We start from the raw sequence: 25,495 nt of genomic DNA, 5'->3' as shown, positions 1-25,495 counted from the left end.
TCTTATATCATTTGTGATTTTTCAATCAATACCATGATTTACTAATGATCTCCACCCAACCATATAATAAATCCTCTGACCACATAACGTACTCAGCCAGTATTTATCTGTTACACCTTCTCCCCATCTGAAGATGGAATTACCCAACGGGGCCAAGCAGAGCTGGATTAGGGCTTTGGGGGGCCCAAGGCATTGAAGACTGGGGGGGCATGAAAGACCAACATTTCATATACGGGATTGGGTCAGAGGCCCTGATTCAGAGTTGTATGCTATTAGCATCGCTGCTACAGCTTTGGATGCAGCAGCAATGCAAAAACAATGCTAATATACCACAGGAGGCATCTGAAGGTTGAAGACTCCACTGCCAGCATTGCAGATCTGAATGGTACGACCAAAGACACAGCATCAAATCACTGTTGGGCAGCCATGGGCCATCTTAGTAACCCTAAGTTTACTAACACTGACCTCTGGAACTTCTTCTGGGGCAAGCCAGAAAATCTGCTTCAGTAGATGCAGATCCTTGCCTTGGCATGCCTACTAAATGGGGGCAACATGCTCCCATTTTGTAAACCAGTCACCGTTACCAACCCCACCCCCAAATGGCCACAGTGTGTCAATCATGCTGCAGCTTAGGGAACACTGCAAGCAATCTAGTGTGTAAGCCTTCTGCATGCACATGAATGGGGACATGGCCATACGTCACGCCCCCATTTCTCTTCAGACTGGGGGTGTACACATTGCTTCCACAGCTGCTGGGCTGCCCACATGCTCATGCGCACAACAGGTTCCAGCAATATTGTAATGGTTGGGAGGACATGTATACATATATAGTAACACACATATACACATACAGATATACTGTCACACACATCATATACACATACATACAGTCACACATATACATATATACTGTCACACGGGATGTAGTTATGAGACCGGCAGCCACCAGTCTCAATCCCGACGCTAGAATCCTGACAAGGTACTTAAGATAGGCATCGAATACCAATGCCTATCTTAATCCCGACGCCAGAATTCAGGAGGACGTGTGCCCGAACTAAGGTAAGCCGGAGCAACCTCAGTGTTAGCCGCGGGGCCCGGGATGTAGTTTTAGGTAAGTCAGCAGGGTTAACGTTAGGTTTTGGGGGGGAAGGTTAGGGTTAAGCACCCCTAGGGGGGAGGGTTAGGGTCAGGCACCATTGGTGGTGTTAGGGTTAGGCATTAAGGGGGGAGGGTTAAGTTTAGGCATGAAGCGGGGAGTGTAATGGTTAGGGTGCTGGGTGGGGAGGATTAGGGGGGGAGGGTAAGTATACATACCTGACCCCTGTCGGGATACCAACCATCGGGATGCCGCTGTCGGTACTGTGACAGGAGGCATCTGGACAGCCAGCATTACATACCCATTCTCTGTCACATACCTATATACAAACAGTTACACATACAGGGATAGATTTACTAAGCCTTGGAGAGAGAAAAAGTGGAAAGAAAGTACCAACCAATCAGCTCCTGTCCTGTTACAGGCTGTGTTTGAAAAATGACAGTTAAGAGCTGATTGGTTGGTGCTTTATCTCTGTCCACTTTATCCCTCTCCGAGGCTTAGTGGTACACGTACACCTTATATACATACATACATATTGTCACATACATATACAGTACATATATACTGTCACACACATACATACATGTAGTCAGAAACGTATACACACACACACACACACATATACACACTGTTACAGTTAGTCATGTACAGATACATATATTAATTCTTACACATACATATAATCACACACTTATTCATATAGACAGTGTCCCCCCTCCTCCCCCTTACCTTACATCATCACTTGGCTCGATTCAGACCCGCTCGCTAGATGCGTACACTCGTTCCCAGCGTATGCAAATTCGGCTGAGTGACAACAAGGCAGGTGATCGCATGGCAAGGCATAAGCACGCCCACTATGTCTTGGCGTGCGATCGCTTTGTGTATGCAGACACTCACCAGCCTGTCTTAAGACGCCCACTTGCGCACGACATCTCAAGGAAGTGTATGTAACCATCGGTACATCGGGTACTATCAGATGCATTTGCAGCGCTTGAGGTTGACTATACCCTACCGCAAGCACTGCGAGCACTTCAGTGTCAAATTCAACCAGGTGACGTGTACTATGACGCTGCATGTTAATTATGCACACCGCTGAAACGGCGTTAAGACACTCGGGCACACCTGCGTTCGCACCTCGACTCCTCCATTTCTAGTGCCCAGCTCCTGTCACCACCCACGAACGGCTTGTCCTGTCACACATTCAGCTGGACTGTCTATGCTTGGCGAGCGTACGCTTCCCGATCGCTCGGACTAGTTTGCGCACTGCGATGCATGCGCAGAATGCAAACCGTTGGCAGCTACGAACTCTTCCTAGCGACCGGGTCTGAATCAGGTCCACTGTATCTGCTCCTGCTGCCTTTTACCCTTCTATCTACCCTTCTGTCCTTCATGCTGCTGCTAGCACTAGGGATGGCCATCAATGTTTTCAAAACACCGTTTGTTGCCGGCCGATGTTAACTATTTTTGCTATCGATGGCAGAGCACCAATGATTTTTCACCATCGATGGATGATTGGGAGCTAATGTTTTGTTGGGGTTTTTTTGTGGCAGAAAGGAACTTAGCCGCGCCCCCTGGTGACCACAAATCCCCACCCCTATTTATAATTGGCTTGCAGCCCGATGTGCGTGCAGTAGAGGTGACCATTAAGGGGGTTCAAACCATTGATGGTTTATCATAGATGGTGTTTGTGCCATCGATGGTAATCACCAATGGGACCATCCATGATAACCATTGATGGACACCCACCGATGGCCATCCCTAGCTAGCACTGACTGGCTATACACTGCTGTGTAACCCTGCCCCCTTACTCAGTCTCCATCCTCCCTCTCATTTTCAATTTCTACAGCTTGTGGTGCTCTTTTGCACTGCAGCTATAATCAGAGCTGGGAGGCCCCCTGAGAGAGGGGGGCCGGGGGAAACTTTAATCTGGAGTCTGGAGCTTGTTAAATACTTCTCCTTCCAGAGCTTCACACTTGTATATATGACAACCTGCATCGCTGCTGGGCAGACACTGACTCATGATTGGCTTAAGGTGAGATTCAAAAGTTGGTCAGATCAGTTGTACGATTTCCCTTGAAAATTCTTCCCTTCAGATACAGGACGATTTGTATTTAAAATGCAACTATTTCACAAAAGACCATACGATTTGATCAATCACATCACATAATGTGTGTCAATTCCTACACGATCAGTTGAGATCTCTCTGCAAAACCATCTGATCTGCGATCCAACTAGACGACGGCGGGGACGCGCATCGGGGTCGCAGAAGACTCAAAATACAACTATTTTCAAATGATTGGTCTGTCCAACCTGTAGAAACTGCCCAAATCATGTGATCAATCGTCCCGTGTATGGCCAGCATTACAGTAGCAGCGCTGTCATGTGACCACATATTATAGGCAAATGTCATGCAAACACAGATGTTGCCGACAGTCCTGTTTGTCACAAAATAAAATCTTTAATCAAAATACTTTAGATTCCTGATGCTATTGGATTAACATAGTTGGTGATATTAGACACATTTGTGTGTATATACTGTTACTGTGAGCAGAATTAAATACTATAGGGGCAATTCAATTGTTTTGTGGGCGGCAATAATTAATGGGCACCTAGTATTGAAATTCTGGGTACCCATTAATTAACATGGTCATCGCGCCGTATTAGACTAGGTTTAGCCATGTAAAACTGTCTAAATTAAAACACGTCTAAAGTCCTGGTTAGGGCGCCCAAACTGCTGTTTTGACGCCCTAACCACGAGTTTATTGCACGAGTTTATTTTCTCGCACCCTCCTGAGAGTGTGGACAAAAAATGCCAGCCCCGATGGCTATTGCGCCCATACAGAGCAACAATTGAATTGCTCCTTTGGGTACACAAAACAAATAGTCGCCCAAAAAACAATTAAATCGCCCCCTAAGTATGACTGCACTTGGCACACAGTAGGAAATAGGATATATGAATGAAAATCTTCACTTGTCTGTCCGTGGTATTCTACTGTACTGTCAGTTTCCGGAACCGGCCGAAGAGCGGAAGATCTTTCTCCTGCGAGTAAAGCCTCCATAGACTTAAAACAGTCTGCACCATCTGAAGATGATGTAAACTAATGGGGTCAGATCGTAGTCCTCATTGATAATAATGGGGACTGCGATATGCAGTGCTAATTAGCCTTCTGCAGGAGATTTCTATGAAATGCCAAGCATTAGGCTATTAGTACATAGCAACAATTCATAAAATTATGCAGAAACTGCAGTTTCTGCATAATTTTATGAAAATAAAAACATTTGATAAATTGGCCCCTTAATGTTCTATGATATATGGGTGTTATTGAAATGTTCTCATCTCACTTTTCCATTAGGAACCAGCAGTGCTCAGTCATCCTGCCTCAGCAATGAAGTCTCTCACACCATCCAGAGACTGACGTTCTTCCGTCAGCTAGGCCAGGGTGGCTTTGGAAAGGTAAGTAATGAGGTTTCATTTGTCACAGGGGAATTACTGTATGTCTGAATTTGGATGTTAGTACAGATGTACAGAGCTACAGCACAATTTCATTCAATGTTAGTTTTGATTCGCCAGTCCACCTAATGTTATTCCACACTGTACTTGCTGCATTACATGTAATTTATAGTGCTGGGTCTGTGACAGTGTCATTGTGCTCTGTGGTGTGGTTGGTGTATTATTAGGAGACAGTATTTGGGGTTATAGAAAGCATCTAAAGATAGACACAGTGCAAAAGTGTAAAGTTCAACCTTCTACCACTTTAAAATTACCCAGTGCCAGATTAAGGTCAACATGGGCCTGGAGCTGAAACATATGAAGGGCCTTTGGCCTGACTAGTGATATGGTGGGTGACTGTGACCTGTGCCATTCCCCCCTGCATTAGAGACCTAATCATAGAAAATGTACAAATCAACTAGATCTAAAAGGAAAAAAGTCTCAATAAATCTGCAGCATATACAGTATAATTGGTACCCCTGTGCATCCATCTACATAATGTAATCCTACATTACATTGTTGACAATCCTGAATGTCGTCATTCAGAACATAATGCTGTTGACATTCTGAATGTTAACAAAATATATCACACCTGTCATCAGGGGTATGCAGAAAACTAAAAGAAAAAAACTTGCCTTATATCCGATGACGCCATGTGTGATTCTGAACGCTGCCCAACATCCCATCTTGACTGCAGTATGCTGTGATGACATAATAATAATAATAAATATATATATATATGTATAATGAAATGGTATAAGTGGCGCACAAAGCTCATAAACAATACATGTGATATAATCAAAAGAAATAGTGAATTAAAATAAACCACATAAAATGTCTCAAAAACACTCCCTATTTAAGGTGGCTGCCGCGCTTTCCAATGTGTGATCTATTCAAAAAAATCACCAAAGTAATGTAGATAAAAAGGGGGGGGGTGAAGGAGCGGCGCCTTCAGTGTAACAACTTTTACAGCAGGGATTTTAAGACCAAGTCCATAAGGTCCAAACACACAGTCTATCCTTGCAGTGTCTTCGTGTAAATCCCACGATGTATATCTCAAAGAAAACAGAAAAACAAAACAAACATAGTGTAGTCTGAAATGATATAAATATATATACGTTCAGAAAGTGCTGACGTGCAAAAGTGGTGACATAAATAATAGCCGTGTGTTAGAAACACTCCACTCGTGTATATACGACAAAGCTCCAGCACCCAGAGTATATAAGAAATAGCCTTGTACCAGCTGTTTGCTTGTCTTATATCAAGGTAACAGGTATCTTTCTTTTGGTCCTTTTCTAGGTCCAGGAACTAAATCCAAATGCACATGCAAACATAGAAAAAAAGGGAGGGCCTCCAATAGTGTAATAAGTTTAACACATACACTTTAATGAAGACAACATAAAAAACTCGTATAACATAGCAAAATTAAAAGGGCTTATCTGTCCAACAGTGTGGAGGTGTAAGTACTAAGTACTGCTCAACGCGTTTCGTCCCTCTGTGGTCTCTGGGGACTTCCTCAGGAGTGGATACAGCAATAGGGATACTCTGTCTTAAGCACACATATTTATACTCATACTAATAGTAATCACCTTGATTATGTTTAACGAACGTCCAGGGCCGCCTTTGTGCGCCTGCGCAGGAGTTCCAAGCTCTCGCGCAACCTGGAGATCGAGGTCAAAGGTCTATGCCCCGGCATCTATGCGGTTGCCGCTATAGATGCCCAGACTGAATCTCTGTGCTTATCAAACACCCACACTTAGTACGAGCAGGGTGAGGTGACACTTTTGGCTCTAGCGATTCCGCTTCCCATAACTATGTATTGGCGGCGGCCATTTTCCCGTAGACAAAGGCGGTCGCCATTTTGGGTATGTCTTGGGAAATTATGTAGTTGCTAGGCAACCTGGCTCCCCAAAGTGTGTCAATTTAGATCTATGATAAATTAATATATATAAATAATCAGGTATGTTAATGATGGGCAACTTTAAGGTGCATTAAATAAGTAAACTATATACAGGAATTAATAAAAATAATAAATAAACACATAAATAGACAAATATAATGGACATGTACAGTATATGGCATGTCTAAAATCATACTACATATAAAATGATACATGAGTAAAATATAAAAAATAACTAAAAACCTAAGAGAAATGTGTCAGTAAGTATAGAAGGCTTGAAATAGGTAGAACAAAACTAATTATTTTATAAAAAATACTAAATAAAGACGCAACTTAAATAAGGGTATATAAAAACAATATAAAACAATATGCATTCTCGAAGATGTGAAGCAAAGCTCTGTACATATTATATATATTAAAAAATTTATGTATTGATTTTAACGTTACAGGAAGGGGGCAATTTCATACCCCTCATTCATACCATTAGGGGTAAGCGTATCCAGCATATATATCCAATACATTTCTCGTTTAGCAAGTATGTTATCAAGATCTCCGCTCCTCTTTCCCAGTGTAACGTGTTCAATTCCTTTAAAGCAAAAATGATCTAAATTGGAGTTATGAACTCTATTAAAGTGCCTAGGAATTGAGTGAGATTCAAGCTTATTTCGAATGCTTCTTACATGTTCCTGAATTCTTATTCTCAGGGGCCTTTTGGTCTTCCCTATATATTTATAGCCACATGTACATTCGATCATATATATTATGTATATAGTAGAGCAATTAATCATTCTTTAATTTTGAAATCTTTGCCTTTTTGGTTCGAGAAGCTTTTTGTTTCTTTACTTGCAAATTTACAGATGCAGCAGTGGTTGCACTTATGGAACCCTTTAGGCTTTGCTAGCCAACCCGTATTGGTTGTACTGGGATCAGTATCAAGCATACTAGGGGCAAGAATTTCTTTAAGGTTCCTGGCTTTTCTAAATATTATCTCAGGTTTTGGTGGGAGTATCATGTTAAGGACTTGGTCCATTTTGAGGATATTCCAGTGTTTGTGGAATGAGGCTTTTATCCGCTTCTCTCCCTCATTATAGGTAGTTATAAAACTGAGATTATCCGACTTAGTGTCTTTATGATAATAATTCTGATCTATTGGTAGACTCAGTTTTCACTATAGCTTTACTAACCAAATCTTGTGGGTAACCTCTTTCAATAAATCTAGATGCATATATATCCAGTTGTTCTTTACAAGAATTTTCATTACTGCAGTTTCTTTTTATTCTACAAAACTGTGAGTAAGGAATGTTCATTTTCCAAAATTTTTGATGACCACTCTTATAATGTAGATAGCTATTTTTATCGACCTGTTTAATGTAATTCTTGGTTTCTACTGAATAATGCTGGGCTACTAATACTAAATCCAGATATTCTATCTTATCAAATTTATAAGTAAAGGCAAGATTATACATGTTATTACTGATATGTTTGATAAAATTCTTGCAAGTCTCTTCATCTCCTTTCCAGACAATCAAGATGTCATCTATGTATCTTTGATACAGTATTATATGCTCTAGGAACGGATTATTATTGTATATGCTATTAATCTCCCAACTACCCATGTGCAAATTTGCAAAACTAGGTGCGAAGACTGTCCCCATCACAGTGCCACACGTTTGAAGATAAAAATTATCTAAAAATCTAAAATAGTTGTGCGTCAATATAAAATCCATGAGTTGACCAATAAAAACCCTATGTTCCTCATCTAAGTTTGGATCCATTCTCATGAATTCCATACTTGATTCAATCCCTTTGGTATGTACTATCGAGGTATATAGTGATTGTACATCTATTGTCACCCAGTTAAAATCATCCTGCCACTTAAAACCTTGTAATTTCTGTAAAATTGCTGTGGTGTCCTTCACATAAGATTTTTGACATATTTATTCAAAAAGACTTCCACGTATTCTGATACATGGGATGTGATGGAGTTAATGCCCGCAATGATTGGTCTACCTGGCGGCTTTTCTAGGTTTTTGTGTATTTTTGGCAGGAAGTAAAAAATTGGGATGATAGGATTATTCATGATTAAAAATTGGAACTCATCTTTATTTAAAACACTCTTCTTGAGTCCTTCTAAAAGAAGACTTCTTAGATCTGACACAAATTCAGGGGTAGGGTCTTTTTTCAAAATTCTATAAGACTTTGTATCACTTAATAATCTATGCGCTTCAAATTCATAATCAGCACGATTCATGATTACAAGTCCCCCACCCTTATCAGCCGGTTTTAAAACCAAAGAGGAATCTTGTTTCAACTGTTTTAGTGCTTGTTTCTCAAAGTTAGTAAGATTATCTTTTATTTTTGGGCATATTGAGTTTGTACAGAGATCCTTCTTAACTAGCTCATAAAACATATCAATCTGACTGCTTTTTGATTCTAGAGGGTAGAATTTAGAGGGTTGTTTGAGACCTGATTTGTTAACAATGGACTCATAATTTTTAAATATGCCTGTTTCAGATTTCAAAAAGTGTCTTTTAAGGGTCAATTTTCTTACATATTTATTAAGGTCTATATATAATTGAAACTCCTTCGGCTTATTGGCTGGAGCAAAGGATAACCCTTTACTAAGAAGTTTAATTTGTGAATCTGTTAATTGTTTATCAGATGAATTAAAAACCCCTTGCTCTTTACAGTCCTTGTCCTTTATAGCCTGTTTCTTTTTCTGTAATTTTGATATACCCCCTCTTCTCCCTCTTCTTCTGCTAGATTTCTCTTTATTGGTGATGCTCAGTGTATAGTCTCGTTGATAGCGTTTTTTTTGTACCTGTCTCTCCATATTGGTGTACCTGGAGATAAAAAATCGCTATCTGATTCAGAGCCTAGACGTGCAAGGGCTGAATATCTATTTCTAGATATCAAATTAGTCTCCCTTGGAGAATCACGCCACTGTCTTCTCTTTGGTTTAAATGGAACAGTTTTCCATTCCTCATAATGTATTGGTTCAAATTGATGTTTATTTTTATACTTTTTAAAATCTGTATTAGTCCATTTCTTTATTTTATTATTAAGATAATCCTGCTTATCCCTAAAGAATTTTTTCTCCTTCCTGTTGACAACCTCCCTTTCCACTTTGTCAATTTTCTTAATAAGGACCTCCTCATTCCTCTTAAATTCCTCATTTGTTTTAAAAGGTTCGAGTTTCTGGTCCTTACTTTTAATTTGTATTTCAAGAGATACAAGTTCTCTCTTTTTTTCCTGTAAAATTAGTTCTATCAATTTATTTGAACATTCATTCAAAATCTGCTCCCAATTCTGCATAAATGCCTCATTATCTAATCCAAAAGTAGTTTTTTTTATGATTCTAAGGCCACGTGGGATTCTATTAACTTTTAGATATTGCTCAAGACCTGCAATATCCCACCATATCTTAGTTTCTTTTACCAACATCCTTTCTAAATCCCAGAAATCCTCATCTAAATTGTTACCAGTATTGATACTGTCTGTTTCAACAGACTCCTCATTAAATATTTTTTGGCACATGGAGGCACGTGTGCCCCCTCTTTGACTTAACCTCAGAAAGCTCATTGTGCACTGATGTGCTATTCTCAGAGCACTAAGGGTGCTGCCCCTTATCAAAAGAATATAGATAAACGTAATATGAAATGGTATAAGTGGCGCACAAAGCTCATAAACAATACATGTGATATAATCAAAAGAAATAGTGAATTAAAATAAACCACATAAAATGTCTCAAAAACACTCCCTATTTAAGGTGGCTGCCGCGCTTTCCAATGTGTGATCTATTCAAAAAAATCACCAAAGTAATGTAGATAAAAAGGGGGGGTGATAAAAAGCTTGGAACTCCCGCGCAGGCGCACAAAGGCGGCCCTGGACGCTCGTTAAACATAATCAAGGTGATTATTATTAGTATGGGTATAAATATGTGTGCTTAAGACAGAGTATCCCTATTGCTGTATCCACTCCTGAGGAAGTCCCCAGAGACCACAGAGGGACGAAACGCGTTGAGCTGTACTTAGTAGGACCTCCTGTTACACCTCCACACTGTTGGACAGATAAGCCCTTTTAATTTTGCTATATTGTACGAGTTTTTTATGTTGTCTTCATTAAATTGTATGTGTTAAACTTATTACACTATTGGAGGCCCTCCCTTTTTTTCTATGTTTGCATGTGCATTTGGATTTAGTTCCTGGACCTAGAAAAGGACCAAAAGAAAGATACCTGTTACCTTGATATAAGACAAGCAAACAGCTGGTACAAGGCTATTTCTTATATACTCTGGGTGCTGGAGCTTTGTCGTATATACACGAGTGGAGTGTTTCTAACACACGGCTATTATTTATGTCACCACTTTTGCACGTCAGCACTTTCTGAACGTATATATATTTATATAATTTCAGACTACACTATGTTTGTTTTGTTTTTATGTTTTCTTTGAGATATACATCGTGGGATTTACACGAAGACACTGCAAGGATAGACTGTGTGTTTGGACCTTATGGACTTGGTCTTAAAATCCCTGCTGTAAAAGTTGTTACACTGAAGGCGCCGCTCCTTCACCCCCCCTTTTTATCTATATATATATATGTATATATACTTTCATATATGCCTGTACACACACACACACATATATATATATATATATTATATATATATATATATATATATAATATATATATATATATATATATATATACTGTGTGTGTGTGTGTATATATAGATGTATCCACCAAGGCCTGTCCCATCTCCGACATGCATAGTGGGAGCCAGGGTGCGCGCCGCAGGAACCAACAGTTCCCACTGTAGGAACAACGGGACAGACCTTTGCCGGAGATGATGGAGGAAGACCACTCTGCTGGTGCCAGGAATGGGGTTACTATTCAGCGGGGATGGATTGGAGGGGGGCTGAAGGGAGCAGGAAGCAAGATGGAACATATATATATATATTAGTATCCAGTGTTGTCCATAACAAGGATTTTTGCAGAGGCACATTTTCCAACTGCTCCTGGACATGGTCATGAGGAGGCCCGGACCGACTTCACAGACTTCAGGCTGCTCTATACCTTTAGGCATGGAGGAGGTGCTGAGACTTTATACTGTGCAAGAGGGCTTGTGTAGCCTTTCACTGCTCTGTGGCAGTGGTGACCTATATTATGCCCCGTACTCACTCAACCTGGAAAAAATGGAATTCTCCAGGGTGGGCTGGTGGGGTAGGGAGGGAACAGCATGGCGAGCAGGAATAAGGGTTTGGGAGCCCAGAGGACTAAAAATAAGGGACCTCTATAGTCTAAAATTAAGAGCATAGTCATAAAGGGGGCGTTTCAATTCAGCAAGATGTGGAATAGCCCCAGGAAGGAGTTCCCAAAGCTATTCAATTCACTGTGTTGGTAAGTCAGACTACAGGATTTCTGCTCCCACCTTCCTCAGTTGCCAACAGAAATTCAACTCAAGTGCCGACTGCAATGCTATTTTCTGGCTTAGCGCGATGCTAACAGCCTCGCGGCCGGCACTTTAGTGGGAACATGCCGGTTACCACGACTAAATAACCAGCTTAAGTGGCTGTAACCAGCATTCTCCAACTTTAGTGGTTCTAGTTGGACTTAACAGTGTGGTCAATTGAATAGCTCTGGAAACTCCTTCCTGGGACTATTCTACATTGCGCTGAATTGAATTGCCTCCAATAAATGAGATAGAGATAGTAAGAGGAAGTTACTAGTAGGTGGTAAATACAAAGAGCATTTCACATCAATACCATCACATAAGAAAAATGTATGTAACATGTATGCATATACAGGGATTCACATCCATATGCAGAGTCACTCATGCACAGAGCATCATACATGCACACATTATTTGAGACACTTACACACACATACTTATACAGTAGTTAAGCTCTATCTTATCTTGTAGGTCAGGTACTGGTTGTTCTAGTTGTCACTATGAAGTTGGAAGTGTAGCAGGGATGGTCAACGACCATCAATGATTCCTAATCATCGATGTTTTATGGCCGATGTAGAATGTTTTTCCCATTGATGGGGGAGATCCAGATGGTTTCCCTCCATCGATGAAAAAGCATAAGCAAATAGTTTTATTCTTTTTTTACATAGTGTCGGGACATGGAGCATAGCTCCGCCCCTGACATCCATGAGGCCACACCCCCCATTTCTGATTGGCCCACGGGGAACAGGGATAACCATCGGTTGGTGAAACCATCGATGGTCATCCATTACATAGTTGGTTACCATCGATGGTCACTTGCTATTTTGCCATCGATGGTAACCATACCGATGGCCATCCCTAGACTGTAGCAGATTCGCCTATGATGCCAGAGCAGCCAGACAAACAGACGGGAGGTAGTACAATGGGCCATTTAACCCCACCTCCTGTACCCAAAACCCACCCCCTCCCTCTCTGCTTACCCTATAGCACTAACAGCAGCACTTTAGTCTTAATTAATGTCCCCCCACAGGCAGCACACAGCAGCTTTCAGCCTGTGACAGGATTTTTGTTCCTATCAACACACCTAGCTAATCTTTTGGGCGGTGGGCCAATTTTCATGGTGGGCCTGGAGCTACAACTCCACCCGCCCCATTATTAAGCTGGCCCTGGAATTACCCCTTTTATTAATTTAAACATTTCCACTTTTTTTTTAAATTTGCTATTTTCTTAATGTTGCCTTTATTACATGTGGCACTTTTGTATGTGTGTGAAGTTTGTCTTTATACTGTACAAGAAATGCTGTTTCAATGAAATGCAACCTGTGGCATTAAAAGGGGTTGGGTATGAAATCCCATCCGTCGGGATGCCTCTGTTCAGAATACTGACAGCGGCATCCCGACAGCCAGAATCCCGACACCCATAGGAAGGCACGTAAGTATTTTCCCTACCCTAACCTTCTCTCCCCGGTGCTGAATCCTAACCCCCCCTCCCCGCACCCTAAACCTAAGACCCCCTCCCTGGTGCTTAAACCTAACTTCCCTCCCTGGTGCCTAACCCCGCTAGGTAACGCTATCCTCCCTCTAACAACCCGATAGTTACCTTCGAGATGCCGACAGTCGGGATGATGGTGCCGGGATCCCGACCTGTCGGGATTTCGTAGCCGGTATTTGGACCGTCGGAATCCTGCACGCCGGGATCCCCATTAAAAGTATTACAAGAGTAAATGTACTAAACTGTGGTTTAGTATGCACTTTGCAAACAGAAATCAGATGGGGCTTTAATATCTAAGCTTCCAGGCCTCTCTACAAATAAATAAATCATGTCCTTTATTATAATGAAATAAATCATGTCACTGATTATAAAGAAAAGCATAACTAATAGTTGTTCAAGAAAACAATGCTGCACCCATAATACCTACCTAGCATCTTCATTCTTTCTTCTTCTGGGGAATATGGTAATCCATATGGGAATGTCCCCCAGCTAAAGTGCTCGGAGCTATTCAGTTATATACCCACAAGCAGCCCAGAGGCAGTAGTTAAAGCTTATTTATGCTTCCAGCATCCAAAGCAGAAATTATAATTAACTGTCAGGGCCATTGAGAGGTCCTGGGGGGACAAATGAAAAAATACACATCCCCTCACACATCATACAGAAAGAGGATGCTGGTGCTGAACAGCGGTGCAACTTCCAGAAATGTTAAGGGGGAGTAAGACCTAGGCCCCCCCCGGCCCCTCACACAAGCCAGGATAAACATTACCTGCGGCCCCCTTTCAGCACCACTGCTAACTGCTGGCTCTGTGCTGCTCAAGTGTCTGTAACTGAATAGCTCCGGGTACTTTACCTATGAGAACAAACTTCATGACTCAGGTTAATTGCATCTACCCCTTGCAATGAATGGTCCGCACCCGAGGAGCACCTGACTGTCTCTACACAAAATGATTTAAGCTCCAGTGAGTAGGGAAAGTTAATAGGTAGCTAAGGAGGAGCGATCTCTTACACTGCTCAGCCAATCACATATAAGAGCAGCAGCAAATCCTTTGTTAAAATAAGTGGTAGATAATTCAATTCTATGGGCCTGATTCAGACCCACTCGCGAGCGGCTGTCCGCTCGCAAGTGGGTCGATGGTGCGCATGCGCGAGACGCGACGAGCGAAGGACTTTCCTTCGCTCGTTGTGTCTGATCAAAGGGGGCGTGCTGTCGATGTTGATTGACAGCACGCCCCCTTTGGTGGGCGTGCCCGGGGGCATGCCTGCCAGACGGAGGCGTTCCCAAGGGAACGCCTACCGTCAGAAGCCGGCCCCACTGACATCACTAGTGATGTCAGTGGGAGTGATTTTGGCTCTGATAGAGCCAAAATCACTCCTGGCCTTGCGGTTGAAAAACTCAACCGCAGGCTTCTGTTCGCACTGACGATGGTCGCGATGGTCAAGACCATCGCGACCATCATCCTGAACGCTCATATAGGCTGTGGGTGGTGGCCCACAGCTATACGAGCGTCCAGGAGGACGCTCCATATTTATGGAGGTGGGCCCTGATTCAGAGCGAGTGCTCTGGTCAGAGCGTCCGGCTCTGAATCAGGGCCTATATGTGCAAAGTGGAAAACTAGGTACAATGCTACATATAATGCACACTTAGCACAGACTGATTTACATTCATACAACTCCTCACATCAGTGGCTGCAAACTTTTTCTCCAGCAGACAGAGGAGTTGAGAGGGGTGGAGGGAGGTACATATACAAAGTACCTATCCCAGCTCCACTTGGAGCCTCATCCTCCCATCCTTGGCCTTAGCTAAATGGTATTATGGGCGGGGGAAAGTGACAATGCAGACCAAAAGCTTCTTATTGTTCTGTCTTCTTATTTTATATAAGTAAATAAAACATCATCCTTGTTGGGCAACAAAACATTTGTGTTGTTTATGAGGCTGACCCTGTGATATTTCCTCTAGGTCCTGTTGGCAGCAGACTCGTGTACCAGCCAGTTGTTGGCTGTGAAGGTCATCAAGAAGAGGGATCTGCTCGCCGAGGGCAAAGAACTCGCGTTTGTGGAACGGAGGGTGTTAGAGCTTGCACATGGGAGCGCCTTCCTCACACATGCACACTTTGCTCTGCAGACCAAGGTACTGCTGTGATTGTGTCTTTATTGCTTAATATCCACACATACCATATATGCTAATCTTCTGCTGTGACCAGTGGCGTAACTACTGCCCCCGCAGCCCCCGCGGTGGCTTGGAGGCGCCGGGTAGCTTGGGGGTGACGGGGCAGTGGTTACGCCACTGCAACTGTGAGCGCTGGCCTCTGAAATGATTGGAGGCTAAGCGATCAGAGGCCAGCGTTCCCAGTAATGCAGTGCGCGGGTGACGTCATGACGTCACCCGCGACCTGGGGAACCTGCGCGGCCGCGTCTGCTGGATCTATTTAGATCCAGTCAGCGTGGCAGCGGGAGAGACAACGCGGATGACAGCGTGCAAAGTCAGGTAAGTGAGGGAGGGGGGGGGGGAGGGGAGGGAGAGAGGTTTGGGGAGGCCACAACTACAGGAGAGGCCACAACTACAGTGGGCACTACTAAAAGGGGCACAACTACCGAGGGCACGACTAGAAGGGGCACAACTACAGGGGGCACTACTAAAAGAGGCACTACTAGAAGGGGCACAACTACAGGGGGCATTACTAAAAGGGGCACAACTACAGGGGGCACTACTTTAATGGGCACAACTACAGGGGGCCCTGCATAATTGGCACTACTACAGGGGGCATTGCATAATGGGCACTATTACAGGGGGCATTGCATATGGGGCACAACTACAGGGGGCACTACTTTACTGGGCACAACTACAGGGGGCCCTGCCTAATGGGCACAACTACAGGGGGCCCGGCATAATGGGCACTACTACAGGGGGCATTGCATAAGGGGCACTATTACAGGGGACATTGCATAAGGGCACTAGTATAGGGGGCATTGCATATGGGGCACAACTACAGGGGGCACTACTTTAATGGGCACTATTACAGGGGGCCCTGCATAATGGGCACTATTACAGGGGGCATTGCATAAGGGGCACTATTACAGGGGGGCATTGCATAAGGGGCACTAGTATAGGGGGCACTGTATAAGGGGCACTAACTTGATACATGCAGTTTACAGGTTATAAACTATGTTCCCAATAATCTGGTTCTACACGGGCATAAAATCTGTGCAACCTGTCTTGAGCTGAGGTGACGGACTGGCAGGAGCAGAGAGGAGGGTTGGTGAAGTAGATCTGTCAGGGTGGGATGTAATGGGCATTACTGTTTGGCATAATGTGTATTTGGCATTACTGTGTGCACAATGTGCTATTAGGGGCATTACTGTGTGGCATAATGTGTTGTATGTGGCATTACAGTGTGGCATAATGTGAAATAGGGGCATTACAGTGTGGCATAAATGTGTTATAAGGGCATTACTGTATGTCATTATGTGTTATACGTGGCATTATTGGGTGGCATGTGTAAGGGGCATTGCTGTGTGGCATAATGTGTTGTAAGGGGCATTCCGGTGTGGCATACTGTGTTATAAATGGCATTACTTAGTGTGTCATAATGTGGTAGGCACATTACTGTATCATGTAACCACACACCTTAAATGTCGTCTTTGGGTGTGTTTGATCTTTGGGCGGGGAAGGGGGGGGAGGGGGCGCCTGAAACTTTTTTGGCATGGGGGAGCAAAATTTATAGTTACGCCACTGGCTGTGACTTTTCTTTCTTAAAAAATTTCAATCTCATCTAGATGTAAAGCACAACGGAATATGCTGGCACCATATATATATAATACATTTCCAAATCTGCATGTATGCTGTATCTACAGCACTTGGTGATAAAGGGATTATTGAAGTGTAACATCTCTCCCATTGGGTGCTGCCTTCTGCATTACATTCATTACAGTAATATCTCCTGCCCCGTCTGTTCCTCCACTGCTGGAACTGGGCTGTTTACTTGATTTAAATATGGCACAGATCTTAGCCGATGGTCATTTACTAATGGGGTTATTTGAGGGGCGGCATTCACTGGGCTAGTACATGGGAGGGAATAGCAGGTCATGAGGATGGGATATCCTAATCTGGAAATACTGTTAAGAACTAGCTGTCCATAATTCCTTTTATCATATAGTTACTGATATACAGGGGTGTAACTAGGTATTTGAATGCCCCATAGCAAAGTTTATAAGGGCCCCTATGTACCACCCAATGGTGAAAAATGTGTATAACACATGTAACTTTGACAAGGAAGATGGGCCCCACTAAGCTCTGGGCCTCATAGCAGTTGCACCCCTTGCACCTATGGTAGTTACGCCCATACTGATATATGATTATAACACTATCACTGCTGTAACACATTCCCCTCTAATCTCTGTAGTAACATATTTCCCCTCTCACCTGTAGTACAGTATTTCTTCCCCATCCTCCCACTATACAGTAATACATTACCCTACATATTACTTGTGTCATGCGCTCCGTGGATTGAGGATCAGTGCTATAGATAACAGCTTCTAGTGATAATACAGTTGTGCAGCTCTTATGTAATTATTAATTATTTTTGTTTTAGATGCATACATTACTATTGATCTTTGCATGTAGGACAATTTACTACCTATTATAATTTTTTGGTATAAAAATAAAAATTTTACTGGTGTTATGTATTAATAACTCAACTGTAATAACATTATAGAACTTAGGGGGAGATGTATCATCGGCAAAAATGCGGTAAAACCCCCGAAAGTTTTCGGGGGTTTTACCGCATTCCCCATATGTATTAAGCAGCAGTTCGCATTACCCAATAGAAGCCTATGGGCTTCTTAGCGCGACGCTCGGGGCTGGGAGGGATCCGAACGGATCCCTCCCATGATCCCCCGCGGCCCGGGTCCTTCTGCGCATGAGCAGAAGGACTTCTGGGTGTTAAAACCGGAAGTCCCTCTGCCTGGCAACATCGTAAAGGACAGCTCTCATTGAGAGAGCTGTTCTTTGCGATATTCTTGGTACATACCGCGGTAATGTACCGCATCGGCGATGTCGCCGATAATTCATCTCCCCCATATTCCCTAAACTGTAATACTTCTTTTTACCCATTGTGTCCCCTGTCCATGACTGTCCATTATATTCCCATGAGGAGAAAATAACCGAAGGACAGTTTTTATAAATGCATAATGTATATAATTTATGTTTACTTATTTATGGCCCAACTTTCTCCCTCCTGGCTTCTCTGACATGTATAATGATACTATTGCTTCTACCATACACAGGAGCATCTACTACTCGGCATGGAGTATGCATGTGGCGGAGATTTCCATCGTCTCCTGCAGAGGAAAGGCCACCTTACCATCCCCAGTGCAAGGTGAGGATATGGGAGAATATCTTGTTACAGACACTGGTCAGAGGAAGGACATAATGATAGATGATATATTATAAATATCTATTTTTTTATTCAGTGGAAACTGTTCTCCTGATGTATAAAAATAGATAAGACAGTATGTAAAAGCATAGATTATATGTGTCTTATACTGTAGCTTAGAATTGGGATATGAATTCTATTAACAGTGACAAATATTAGTTGTAACAGAATTGTGCAGCTGCTTTCATCAAAGTGGGCAAACATATCACCGGTCACAGCTGGGTATTCTATACATATAATGGTCAGTGACATGAAGGTGGACTTTTACTAAGGGGCAGATTTGTATGTGGTTTGGAAACCGCCACACATCAGATGTGATTTTCAGATCCAACCCATTGCATTTACTATTTTGTGTTTTGAAACAATTTGCATCCAGATTTGTGGTGGTTTTCAAATGCCTAAATCGCATTAGGTTTTACCCCTTATATTCTGTAAGAGCCCAGCCTACACAGGATTGGGCCCTGTCCTCTAAGGGGGAAGCTGAAAAACTGGTCTTAACAATGCAACTATTTTTTTTTTTTCCCATAGAGATGCTACTATTTACTTTATTTATCACGGAGGCACTTCTCTGTATTTATCACGGAGGCACTACTCTTTATTTATCACGGAGGCACTACTCTTTATTTATCATGGAGGCACTACTCTATTTATCACGGAGACACTACTCTTTATTTATCATGGAGGCACTACTCTATTTATCACGGAGGCACTACTCTTTATTTATCACGGAGGCATTACTCTTTATTTTGTTTATAATATGGGTATTACTCTATTTTATTGCTCTACTTATTTATTTTTTATAGGGTTGCTACTCTTTAATTATTATAGGGGCTCTATTCTTTATTTTATATACTAAAGGGGTGCTACCTTTTATTTGTTATAGGGCACTGCTATTTTTTTATTGTGGGGGCACAACTATTTCATTTAGTACAGGGTAAAACATTTCATGTTATTAGCAAAATCTGTAGCGCACCAATTGTGCATACTGTTGCTTGTAGTTCTACAAGAGTTTCCATTATTTTACAGTGTTTTACTGGCCTTTAATGGCCTGGAGCCCATTGTCACTAGGCCAGTACTCTTATTGTGCCTGATAATATTTTCAGTCTACAGGCGAGATAGCACAAATGGCCTGTGGTCTTGCCTCTGTCATAGACACCTTTCTTTTTTATGACTAGTGGTGATTGGCTATGTGGTTTGAGCTGCTTAAGACAAGCCTAATCTATATGGTTACTATTTCTAATTATTAGGATTACATTTTCAGATTGGGCAGTTTGAAGTCTGGTTTTGAGTTAAGGAGAAGAAATCTTGGGTTTAATACCAACAAATTAGGTTAAAGATGGGGTGGAGCTGAAGATCTATAAAGGTGCTGTTTTCCTCTGTGCAGACAAGCTGACCTACAGTGCATCCAGAAAGTATTCACAGTGCTTCACTTTTTCCACATTTTGTTATCTTACAGCCTTATTCCAAAATGGAATAAATTAATTTTTGTCCTCCAAATGCTACATACAATATCCCATAATGACAATGTGTAAAAAGTTTTTTTGCGATTTTTGCAAATTTTATAATAAAAAATAACGAAGAAATCACACGTACATTATTATAAGTATTCACAACTGTTGCTCAATACTTTGTTGATGCACCTTTGGTAGCAATTACAGCCTCAAGTCTTTTTGAATATGATGCCACAAGCTTAGCACACCTATCTTTGGGCAGTTTCGCCCATTCCTCTTTGCAGCACGCTCCATCAGGTTGGATGGGAAGCGTCGGTGCACAGCCATTTTCAGATCTCTCCAGAGATGTTCAATTGGATTCAAGTCTGGGCTCTGGCTGGGCCACTCAAGGACATTCACTGTCCTGAAGCCACCCCGTTGATATCTTGGCTGTGTGCTTAGGGTCGTTGGCCTGCTGAAAGATGAATCGTCGCACCATTCTGAGGTCAAGAGCGCTCTGGAGCAGGTTTTCATGCAGGATGTTCCTGTACATTGCTGCATTCATCTTTCTCTCTATCCTGGCTAGTCTCCCAGTTCCTGACGCTGCAAAAACATCCTCACAACATGATGCTGCCACCACCATGCTTCACTGTAGGGATGGCCTGGTGATGAGCGGTGCCTGGTTTGCTCCAAACATAATTCCTGGCATTCACGCCAAAGAGTTCAATCTTAGTCTCATCAGACCATAGAGTCCTTCAGGTGCATTTTGGCAAACTCCAGGCGGGCTGCCATGTGCTTTTTACTAAGGAGTGGCTTCCATCGGGCCACTCTAATATATAAAAGCCTGATTTGTGGATTGTAGCAGAGATGGTTGTCCTTCTGTAAGGTTCTTCTCTCTCCACAGAGGAATGCTGTAGCTCTGACAGAGTGACCATCAAGTTTTTGGTCACCTCCCTGACTAGGGCCGTTCTCCCCCGATCGCTCTGTTTAGACGGCCGCCCAACTCTAGGGAGAGTCCCGGTGGTTCCAAACTTCTTCCATTTACAGATGATGGAGGCCACTGTGCTCACTGGGACCTTCAAAGCAGCAGATATTTTTCTGTACCATTCCCCAGATTTGTGCCTTGAGACAGTCCTGTCTAGGAGGTCTACAGACAATTCCTTGGACTTCATGCTTGGTTTGTGCTCTGACATCCACTGTCAAGTGTGGGACCTTATATAGACAGGTGTACGCCTCTCAAAATCATGTCCAATAAACTGAATTTACCACAGGTGGACTCCAATTAAGCTATAGGTACATCTCAAGGATGATCAGTGGAAACAGGATGCACCTGAGCTCAATTTTGAGCTTCATGGCAAAGGGTGTGAATACTTATGTACATGTGATTTCTTAGTGGGGTTTTTTGTATGAAATTTGCAAAAGTCTCAAAACTTTTTACACGTTGTCATTATGGGGTATTGTGTGTAGAATTTTGAGGACAAAAATTAATTTATTCTATTTTGGAATAAGGCTGTAACAACAAAACGTGGAAAAAGTGAAGTGTTGTGAATACTTTCCAGATGCACTATATCTAATTGAGAGATGAACGCCATTAGATCAGTAATAGAAATTGTTTCCATATGTTGCCTTCCATCCTGATAAATAAAGGAGACTGTTATAAGAAAATGACTTTGTGAGCCTCATCTTGCAGGCATCAGCATCATAATACTCCTTTTAAATAAACTCTTAAGCTGGTCTTGCCCCAATTTTCCAACGTATCGGATCATGGGTACACATCAGAATGAGAACCTTGTCCCGTCCAGGGCCGCTTGCAATATTGTCCGGTTGGACGTGCAGCACGATCAACCTGATGGCATCGCAAGTGGCTGTGGGAGCGCACATATTGGCCGTACACACTGAGTGATGCGGCTGATCTGTCGTTCCTATTTAGCCGGAAATGACATAACGCGCCGACATCGCTCCTGTGTGTACCTGGCGTTATAAGCTGTATTCAATATTTAGTGAACTGCACCAACGCACAGAAACAGAAACAGCATATTAGGCAGTTGGTAAATATGAAACAAAAAAATGGGGACATTGGCAGAAAATGTGGGGAGTGTTATCTGGAAATCACTCATTTATTATTTAAACATCCCAACAATGTAACATTAACTTATTTTCTATCCACCAGGTTCTACAGTGCAGAAATTGTATGCGGTTTGCAATTCCTCCATGCTAAGGGCATAGTCCATCGGTAATTATATAGTTACAATTTAGCTATTTAGTTTTATCACTAAAGATTCTAAAATATACAGAATGTAATCTACTTATTATCATATCTGTTCCCTACTTTCTATGTCCAGGGATGCCCAGAGGGAAGGGGGCAGTTGGTACTAATTGCCAAGGTTTGGGCTGTTATAGGGGCCCAGCGGCGATCCAGGTCCAATGCCCTCCCCGCCCCTTCTGTCAGCGGCAGCATCTTCTCTCCCCAGAGGAGCACATGCTGTGTGTTGGGCTGTGGTGGGATTAGCGAAGCTGCTGCTGCTGAGCTGTAGTCTCCTCTGCCTGCAACTAATGTGTGTAGGTAGGGGAGGAGCAATTAAACTGACAGTGCCCCTCCCCTTGATTTGTCCCTGGCTGAGGGGCACACTGCACCCCCCTGTGTGGCATGTAGCACCACTCTGAGGTGCCACAATTAATATTTTTTTATAGTTTGTTGTAGGGGACATGGCTGCTCCTGCACAATTAGGCCCCTACAGTACTAGGGCCCACCACCGCTCTCTATGGGCCTGTCTATGTCTCAAGCTGGCCACACACTAGACCAACTTACATCCAACCATCCAACTAGTTGATTGGTTGGAATGAAAATCTGGTAAGGTATGAAAGCAAATTACAATCAGCAATTTGCTCCCAAATGCCGGAAAATGGACAAAACTGTTGTTTGTTAAATGTTTGATCTAAACAATTTGTTCAAACTTGTCTGAATGCCCATTTTCATCTAATTTCTGGCATTTAGGAGCAAATTGCTGATCATCAGTTACTCACATATGTTACCAGATTTTCATTCCAATCAATCAACTAGTTGGATGGTTAGATGAAAGTTGGTCTAGTGTGTGGCCAGCTTTATACTTTTTTTCATTGGCACATATTCCCACTTATATCTTACACACTCCCTCCCTTCTGCACAAGTGTTTTCATTTAATGTAATTTTCGTTTGAGGAGAGTTTTAAAAATTTGTACTCACATTTTCTGTGCTACTAGCAGATCAATTCTCTGCCAACAACTACGGGAAAACTGGGCTGAGAAACTTGGTCTTGGAGGAGCTACCAGCATCTGTGATTACTGACTGATAGTGGTTTCTCTATGTCACAAGACTTGGGCAGTCCGATACAGGATAGGAGACTAAACATTAAATACAGTGCACTAATAGTGTTACATTTCTTTTCCTGCACTAAAGTCCAAACTGATGCAAAGCTTCTCTAAGGTATTAGAAAAGAAAGTGCTCTAAGCCAACATAAATAGAGACTGATAGCAGCTCAGAGATGCAGTGACCAAATCTGTGAGTTAGAACAGTATATACTGGCCAGCAAGCAACATAGGCCCTGGCCAAGGGCAGAAGATTTGCCAGGTCAGCAGGCTGGCCGCTGTGTTATCATCACAACACATTGTTTAATCTTTTTTCACATAAGTGCTAAAGCTGGGTATACACTGACAGATATATTGGCCGATCAATTGATTGGGCAATATATATGGTACCCGTCTGCCAGTGTGTACCAGCAATGTCTGTGAATTATGTCGTTCACAGACATATCGCGTCGCACAGCCGATGGACAGATATATCTGCAGATATATCTGTCAATCGGCAAGTGTGTACGTGTGATCAACCGGCCGCCCGTACACATGCAGCAGCCGTGAAGAGGAGGGCAGATCTGCCCCTGCCCCACCCCCCCGCCAGCCGGAGCCGCGGCTGCCTGGAAGATGATGGTCGTTCAGTGTGCATGAACGACCATCATCTACAGATATATATGTTGGTGTGTACCCACCTTAAGGCACACATACCAATACAAGTAAAATGCATACTTAAGCATTTTAATTAATGTTATAAAACATGTATGTGTTATGCAGATGGGATTTCAGCACAAAGATATGTTAATGAGAATATGTGACTAAGAGGATGAGAAAATAAATGCTGTACACTAGTAACTGGACAGGCTCTGCACAGGGTCCCAGTGCTGTTATATTATGCATTTATATATATATTAGTAATAATTTGGAGTTGTGCACCTGAGATTTGTCTGTTTCTGTGCCTGCAATTAGTCTCATCAGGTAGCACCTCCCATCATATATATACTTATATAGTCAGGTTGTGCAGTCCAGAAATCTTTCCCATATGCTCCATTTAATGTGCTTTATTGCACTTCTGAGGGAAAAGAGACGCCCTCATTCTGGATTAGCACCCTTCCTTATTAGTTTAAAAGCATGGAGTATGGTAATGTATATGCACACTGTATTAGGCACAATTCTAGATAAGTCCTACAAGTTATATACTGTAGTGCAACTTTGGTTCATTTTTGGGGTGTGGGTCCCCCTGGATTGCGTTGGTTAATCTGTCTCAGGGCACCGCATTATAACACATTTTCCTTTATAACACATTTTAACCCTTCACTGTGTGTGTTTAATATATATGTACTTCACTTTTTTATTTTCATTCTTCATATGCAGCTGCTCCTAACTATCTCTTTACACTGCACTTTTCTTACTATGGTGGTGCCCTGGGGCGGCTTGGCTGGGCCGGTTTTGGGGGGTCCTGCGCTCTGGATTTGAACCCTAGTATGTTAGGGACCTACCTGAAAGAGGTTACCTGGATATGGTGGGTAGGCCCATAACCTTGGCCATGATTATGCTAAAAACCTCTATTGATTGCAAAATTTTATTGCATTTATATATATATTAGTAATAATTTGGAGTTGTGCACCTGAGATTTGTCTGTTTGAGATCCTAAATTTGAAAAGAAGTGGATATTATGCCGTGTTATACGAGGAGACAGACGATTAAAGATAGGGTGATGAGACGTGATATTACTGGAATGCATCTAGAACAAAGTGAGCAGTCAGGTTTCTTGAGAGCTAAGAAGGGTTGCTATAAGTGCTTAGGGTGTTTAACCTGTAGATATATGCAGACGGGTACTACCTTTAAGCATCCCCACAGTGGTAAAGAGATGGT

The 25,495-nt window shown here is 42.4% G+C and overlaps 1 protein-coding gene across 1 annotated transcript in view; it reads left to right on the top strand.

The window, feature by feature from the left end:
• The window catches only part of LOC148537732 (protein kinase C delta type-like), a 65,514-nt gene that overhangs the window by 1,915 nt on the left and 38,104 nt on the right, over positions 1-25,495 (top strand). The window contains exons 2-5 of the mRNA XM_088460392.1: positions 4,450-4,550; positions 15,389-15,559; positions 18,715-18,806; positions 22,464-22,526. Coding sequence (XP_088316518.1) covers positions 4,450-4,550; positions 15,389-15,559; positions 18,715-18,806; positions 22,464-22,526 — 427 coding nt within the window. The remainder of the gene's footprint in view (positions 1-4,449; positions 4,551-15,388; positions 15,560-18,714; positions 18,807-22,463; positions 22,527-25,495) is intronic.

The sequence above is a fragment of the Taudactylus pleione genome, unplaced genomic scaffold (assembly GCF_031769625.1).
Source record: "Taudactylus pleione unplaced genomic scaffold, aTauple2 ptg000044l, whole genome shotgun sequence".
NCBI classification, from domain to species: Eukaryota; Metazoa; Chordata; class Amphibia; order Anura; family Myobatrachidae; genus Taudactylus; species Taudactylus pleione.
The sequence above is the reverse complement of the archived record's forward strand: the minus strand, read 5'-3'. Positions and strand labels throughout refer to the sequence as shown.